We start from the raw sequence: 7,768 nt of genomic DNA, 5'->3' as shown, positions 1-7,768 counted from the left end.
AGTCCGTCTTATCCTTACTTAGACTTACTTTTCATCCTTTCCCATCCAGCTATAAACACTCAATTCATTCACAATGTCCCACAAGAGGAAATCTCGCAGGCAAAGCCACCCTCCCCCCTTCATCGAACCAAACGCTCACTCTTTCTTATCACGTCGAGCTTTCAGGAAAAGTAAAACAAGGGGAAAGGAAGAGAGGGAGAAAGAGAGGGAAGAGTTTGAGGATGGCTGGTCCCTCCTACTTTACAGAGATGCTCCAGCCCATCCCTAAATTGCGAACCAATGAGGGTGGCTCATTCACAACTCATGCGCTCGTTCTACAATAGGTAAGGAGAGAGAGAGAGAGAGAGAGAGAGAGCAAAATATATATACAAGGAGTGAGAGACAGAGAGGGGGAGAGAGGTACTGTGTTTGGGGGCAAAAAGAGAGACAAGGCACAGTGAGAGGGAAGACCCGAGAACTTACAAGAACCCCAGGGGATGAAGTGGTGACTGAGACATTTAGAGAGAGATGCGGAGGTAGAAGCTGTGACAGGGACCGATTGGCAGACTGGACGACCTCCACAGGAGACCAGGAAAGCAACAGACTATTGCACAGAGCCGGGGGGGCCGAGGACTTTGAAGAGCAAAGAAACATTGAAACCTCCTCACTTGATCAAAGCTGCCTCTTTGAAACATCACAGTGCCACCAGGCGGACATCTCTACAGGGGTTGAAGTTGAAGACAGGTGGACAGCCAGACATGCTGCTTGTGCTGGTGTTTTTATGTGTGGCTGGTGGGGTTTGGGGGTCCGCCCCCGGAGTGTGGGGGTACGGGTGGATCCAGGACAGACAGGGGCCGGCGGCGGCGGCGTCGTGCCCGTCCCCGTGCCAGTGTGAAGAAGATGGGATCTTTGTCATGGTGGACTGCTCGGAGTTGGGACTATCATCTATACCGAGCAACCTCAGCCTTCTCACCACGTACCTGTGAGTACCACATGCTTCCAGTGTGGGACTTGTTATCTTGTCCCTTTTCCCTCCAACCCTTTCCAGCCGCCGGGCCGTTCTATCTGTCCTGGCCGTTGACTCGACCCTAATCATGCCATTCCTGGTGTTTACACTCTTTGTTCAACTGCAAACGTTCCGTAGGAATTCCAAAAACTGCTAGGTGGGAAGGCAGCAGAATCTGCATGTGTGTGTTGACTACTATATGGCGAAATGACTGGACCACTTCTTTCAGTATCAGGTTTCTCTGCGCCAACTGGAGACCCAGCGTGAGTGTCGGTATGCATTTGTGTACATTTTTACAAGTGCGTTTGTGTGTGCGAGACTCAGATGTCTAAATGTGTCCAAATGTTGGCCATTTCATGTCAATTTTGTTTATAGCTCCATATAATTTGATACAAAAACGTTGTTGAAAACGGCAAATACCGTAAATTACTGTAGATACAATTTTTCTATTTGAGTATAATTATAATTTTTACATAACAATAAATATGACCACAAGGAGTTGCGGGTATTAGGCCCACATCAACAGCTGGGCGTTTTTTTTTTACGAGCAACACAATCACTTTTACAATTAAATCATGTAAAAGCCGTTTTGGGAATGTTTTCTTACCCAGCAGTGGCTTGAAGCCAAATCTTTCAAATATCTTCCCTGCGTAATCCTCTGAGGACAGATTAGAAACATTTTGTGATACCTGATATTGAAATGATACAAGTCAAAGCCAGAATGCAGGGTGCCATAGAGGGATCGCTCACTAGGGGCTCTACAAGTATTACACCAGTGGAAGAATTGCATTCAGATGGAGGGAGGAAAGATCCACAGTCTCATATAAGACGACTTGCACAATGCCCGACTCTCTGCCTGTGGGAGCCCGCGATGGCCTCGTTTGTACCGTATTCTTCATGAGATAAAAAACACATGTCGGGTTTATAGAAGTGAAAAACCATCCAGGAATCCCTCTACCCATGAGAACATCGGTGAGCTTGGCCCAACAGATATACACACACGCACACTCATTCCCTACAAACACAAGAGTAATTGCTCATTTCCCCCTCGTTACCTAACAGTGGAACTGGACCAATTAGTGAGTTTGAGGGCTGACTTAGAGTAAGATAAATAAACTCAGAGACCAACTGCACATGCCCACACGCACAGTGGCACCAGACCACTGACACACACACGCTCACACAACTTCAGAGGGTAAAAAAAAAAAGGGAATGTGGGACAGCATGAGAGATGCCGCAACAAATTAAGATAAGGGAATCACAGATTTCTCTTGTGCCTTGCTGATAAAAATCATCAAACAAAAACATAGAAGCCTCCCATTCCTTACCCAGCCCACAAGCTCTCTCATCCACACACACACACACACACACACACACGCACACACCTACATGATCCGTCCTGGAGTATAAAAGGTCACAACAGCAGAGCGCCGGTCCAAACCCCTCCAGGGTCTGTCGTAGTGTCCAGCACGCCCTGCTGTGCTGTGGAGGCTGGATTAGCCCTTTAGCACATACTGTAGGCTGTCGAGGTCACAGGGATTTGCTTGGGAACAGTCCACATTATAAACCACATCCACACAATGCTGTGAAAGTGTATGACATCATTCACCCGTGTCACCCGAGATCTCTTCAAAGTGAGCTCAACTGCTCATAGTGGCCCGAGAGGGCAATCCAGGCTGTGCATGAATCACCCTACTCTGTAGCCGCTGTTTTCCTCTGCACATTTGGATGACCCCCACTTCATAAAGGAAGATGCTATTAATGTGAAACAAATGAAAGAAAAACAATTGCGTTTACCACACTGAGGCAAACACAGGTTGCCTCTGCAACGGTATGCAACTATTCAGAGGCTCAGAGCAGAGAGGGTAGAGATTTATGGCAACAATCGTTTCCGTGGGCCACTCGTGAAATGAGCTGTCATGTGAGACGCTTCGAGAGATCTCTTTGATATCAGATAAAAGAAGAAAGAAGGCGCCCAAGTGGGTGTGTCTGTGTCAACGTGTGTCAACGGGTGTCAACGCGTGTTGAGTTTGAGAACTCTCCATGTAGCGTGTACATCGGGGGCCGCTGCTGTTTTGTGCGTGGATACAGTGAGTAGCTGTCCGTCACAAATGTCAGCTGTCCCTTTGATAGACATTTAGGCTGCACATGCAGCAATATTCAATCATGTTGTAAATAATTCACATGTGGAGTATACTGTAAATAGACCTTGTCTAAGGTTGTCAGGTGTACATGTGGACACTTCTCACGTGTCCTTCAGCCGGCATCGGTGTGTGCGTGTTTTAAGAAAATAGAGTGTGTGTCTGACTGTTCTCCTTGTGCTTTGCGGCAGCGGCGAGCTTGGTGAACTTTTAACGGTGTTTTAGCAAAGGCCAAGAAACACATCTAGTTCATTACTAGTCAGAAGAACAGTAAGGCGTGTGTGCGTGCGTGCAAAGACCACCCAGACAGTTGAGGTTTGTTTTCTGGAAAGTGGAGGTAAAGCAAGTGTAACAGGATGGAGGAAGGGAAGATGAGGAAGAGGGGTGAAAATTGATGAGGAAAAAGGAGAGAATTACAAATTGATGACAAATGGGCATTTAAAGATTTTGACCGTAGGTTAAGCAAGTAGGCACATGCACAACTTACAGGCATGCACACACACACACACACACACACACACACACACACACACACACACACACACACACACACACACACACACACAGGGGACAACATCATGGTGGCTGTGACTATAACAGTTGTGTGCGTGTCGTTTAGCCATTATGTTGATGGAATGATTCCTATCACAAGCAACCGGGGTCACACTGTAAACATCGTGTCTGAGAGAGAGAGAGAGAGAGAGAGAGAGAGAGAGAGAGAGAGAGAGAGAGAGAGAGAGAGGGAGAATATGTAAGGAGAGAAAAGTTACCAAAATAAGAACATTTCTGGAAAAAAAGAGAACAGTGTGTGTGTGTGTGTGTGTGTGTGTGTGTGTACGGTCAGTGTAGGGTTCTCTATTTAGCAACTATCAGCTCCAGCATCAGTGTCCTGGCTCCAGACGTCTATGGCAGCATCCCCCCCCCCCCCCCTCCCCTGCCCCGCTTCAACTAAACTATACTGCCCTCCTTGTCCTTCTCTGTATCTGTCCTTTGTCCCCCCACCTATTCTCATTGGCTCACCTGTTCCTGCTGGGCCCTCTCCTTTAGATAGAACAATAATTTATACATTAAGTATGTGTGTGTGTGTGTGTGTTCCTCCAAAGCAGGTGTTGAAGCTGGTTATGCAGCCCGACATGTTCATGTTTAATTGAGGACGTGTGATGTCCTTTCATAAAATCTGAATGAATGCATACAGCTAATGGCAGCGGATACAAGTCAAGGGTGTGTGTACGCAAGCGTGGTAAATGTTTTCAAGGTGTGTGTGTGTGTGTGTGAGAGAGAGTGTAATGCGCGTGCATGTCGGTGAAGGGAGGAGGTGCTTTGGCTTCAAGCCAACTAACAGGCAGCTGTGATCGGCGTTCGGGAGGAGAGTCAAAGGAAATAATAAAAAGGAGGAGCGCATTAATATTAGCGATGGACAATGTAGATATTGTGTTATCGATATTGTATAAACGTCATGATTTGACACTGAATGTCGTCTTAGAATTTGGACAGTGAATTATAATGCATGACGAGTGTTCTGTTTTCCTGGTTTTAAGAATGCATCATAGTTGTGAGGTAATTTCTGGAATTAACTGTTCTAGACTTTCAATTCTGCCCTTAGCCATTGGTCATTAAATGTATTTATCAAAAATATGAATGGGTAAATAGTTTTGAAAGCACCACTGTACAAAAACTCTAAAATTATTGTAACAATAGTGATATTAAAGTACTTGGTAAAAAAAAGATTTTGATATTACATTTTCTACATCACCCATTCAGTAAGTGACATACTGTGTGACAAAGTTGATCTACTCAATCTATAAAATATTCCTTCCCTTACTACTTTGTTTCTTCCTTCCTTTCTGAAACTTGAAAAGTTTGCCTCAGGTGTCCGTTCCTCAGCTCTCTCTCAGGTTCCCTGGAGGCCCAGTGGTGAACAGAGAGGCAGAAAAAGCGATATTTACGGCAGCAGGGTGTCGGAGAGAAGGGACGGTCAGTTAGCGCTGGATAGTGCAGCGGTTTGTGGTTTCCTCAGAGCAAGTTGGGAGGGCTTTCAAATGTCGCCCAGGGACAGACGGCAGGTAGGCAGGTAGGCAGGTACGGGACAACAATGGAAACAATGGCGGATCCCTCAGGAGTGGCCGGCAGGGAAGACACAGGGGCCATAGTGTGCTCTGCCGCACCATATCCTGTCCTTTAGAAAAAAGAAGAAAGCAATCACGACACAAGATCTTAAAGGGAACTATGGAGGAGGCGGACATTGGGGAACTAAAGTGCGGAATGTGTTTGGAGAGCATACACAGAGTGCACGGCATGCATGTGGATTGACCACACTTGTGGGCTGGTATTGGTTGGGGACAGACTTGAGCCAACCAACTGCAAATGTAAATTTGTATTTTTTGCGCGACAGCAGCACGACACAAGTATGACACAGGACGTAGGAATGTGCTCGGTGTGATGGGTGGTTGAGGAGTGGAGGGCTGCTTCTGACTGAGAGGATTCAGAATGCCTGCAAAGCCCAGATTCCAACTCAGCCCCTTCCCAACCCTGGGGATCCATGGGAATGCTTGTGTGTGTGTGTGTGTGTGCAAGGGCACTGGCACAGAGAAGGCATTGTCCAATCCTGGGCCAGGCCCTGACAAATGTCCCTGACTGTTCAAGAGCGTGCACGTGCACATGTGCATCCATGACCTGTTACTTTTAAAGCTGTCATTGGTGTCAGTTTATGTGCCTGTGGTTGGATGGAAAAATAGACTTATTTTTTGTTTGTATATCAGTTTTCAGTGGTAAAATACCTTTTACTTCTCAAAAGAAGCAGATGAAACTAAATTGGGGAAGTGGGGGACATAGCTGTCTATGTCCACATTGCTTTTCAATATGGTTCTGTCTGTCTCTATGATCGCTGGCCGGTGAAGTAATTCATGTTGGGCTGGCCGTGAGCAGGTGATGAGTAGTAAGGATTGATACTGATGCCAACAGCGTACACACAAACACACAAGAACCCACGAGACCCCCATGCGCACATTGCACACATGGAAATATCTGGCACAAATACGGATTCATGCAGACTTACTGCTCGCACACACACGCAGCATCAAAGCGTCCCTCAGTGCAGTGCTGATACAGCGATGCTAGCAGGGGTTAAATTGGGAAAATCGACCAATGAAATGGGAGTTATGGGAGAAATTAACTCACATTTTGCACACATGCAAATAGATAGTAAAGTCATAGTTCAGAGTGAACAGGAATGTCCAGAAAGTGGAAGGATGGATGAAGGAAAAAGAAGGTAGATGAATAAAGCTGGGAGAGAAAGAAAGAATGACTCTCTAGGATTTATTGAGTTGAACTGATAAACAATAAAGAACAAGGCAATAGTACAATTCTTGCTAAGACTGGACTTCACAGGTGTATTTTCCATCTGCTGTAGGAGTGTAAGACTGGCTGGAGGGCAGCGAAAGAGGAAATCTGGAGATTTTACATGCATGGCAAGAGGCCAAACTAAATCTCTTTAAACCAACAGCAGCCATATGTCCTCATGGGGTAAGATTTCATCAAGTCCTGATTTAAGTTTACGTCTAGATATTATCCGTGGGCCCTGTTAACTATATGGTACAGACGAGCTGATCATCTGTGAGGGCAGCAGTAAAGGGGGAGTGAGCCAGGAGTGGATTTGAGCGCTCCTCCAACTAGATCCGGTGTCCTCCTGTTTCTGCCATTCAACCAAGGGAAGTCATAATAGAGCCTGACACTAATACTCATCGGGTTTCATGCACCGTTGTCTCCACTGCTGAGAATCTTCCTTGAATCAGTGTTCAGGAAAGGACATCTCTGTAAGAGATACCTTTTCAGGATGTGTGGAAAAGTGGTGAAATTTGTAATCCTTTTCCACACATCTTAACCATTATTTTTTAGGATATTTCTGTAGCAAAGTGGCTGTCAAACACTCTGGAATGATTTCCTTCCGGTGCCACAACCTGTTACATTCGATCTATGAGAAAACTAAACAAGCAGTTAGGTGCCAGTCATGTGACAAACGTATATAAGCCAGACCAAGCAATACAAGCCAAAGTAACTGATTAGTGGACGGTGCATAGGGCCATGGATGCCTTTTGCTCCCAAAGTTATGTCCTACACAACAACAGCTGCCTGTCAGTCCTGTCCGCATGTTGCAGGCAGTTGTATGTTGTGTAGAGCCGACTGTTCCAACACTTCCTGTTCCATTACTGAAGTGCTTGACCTTTCACCCCCACCACTCTCAGTCTCATGACGCCGTTTGTGTGGGAGGACGGGGAGCGGACACAGAGTGCGTATATGCACATATGTGTGTGTGTGCGGCGTGTATCAGGGTATGCACGAGTCCCACAGCGCATTAAAATGTTTCCCGTGCCTCAGACTAAACAGCCACCCAGACAATCACCATGTCACTTCCCAAATCCGCAACGAGACGACAAATAGCACGAAACACGGAATGACAGAAACACAGACGCATCCCCATTTTCTGTCTTCTTATCTCCTCTTTTCTCCTCCTCCCTCCCTCTCTGTTCTTTGGTGTGCGAGTCCTCCCCGTGGCCCTCCTCATCCAGGTGAAAGACTTCTCCTCGCCCTCGCTCTTTATGCCCCGTGAATGAGGAGAAAGAGAGAATAAGAGAGGGAAAGATAA

The 7,768-nt window shown here is 46.3% G+C and overlaps 1 protein-coding gene across 1 annotated transcript in view; it reads left to right on the top strand.

Moving 5' to 3' along the window:
- Positions 1–257: 257 nt before the first annotated feature.
- Positions 258–7,768, top strand: part of lgr6 (leucine-rich repeat containing G protein-coupled receptor 6) — a 32,848-nt gene continuing 25,337 nt past the window's right edge. The window contains exon 1 of the mRNA XM_040193860.2: positions 258–961. Within this exon, the coding sequence (XP_040049794.2) occupies positions 738–961 (224 nt within the window). The 5' untranslated portion in view covers positions 258–737. The remainder of the gene's footprint in view (positions 962–7,768) is intronic.

Source organism: Gasterosteus aculeatus, chromosome 2, assembly GCF_964276395.1.
Source record: "Gasterosteus aculeatus chromosome 2, fGasAcu3.hap1.1, whole genome shotgun sequence".
Classification (NCBI taxonomy): Eukaryota; Metazoa; Chordata; class Actinopteri; order Perciformes; family Gasterosteidae; genus Gasterosteus; species Gasterosteus aculeatus.
Note: the sequence above shows the minus strand (reverse complement) of the source record. Positions and strands in the feature narration are given on the sequence as shown.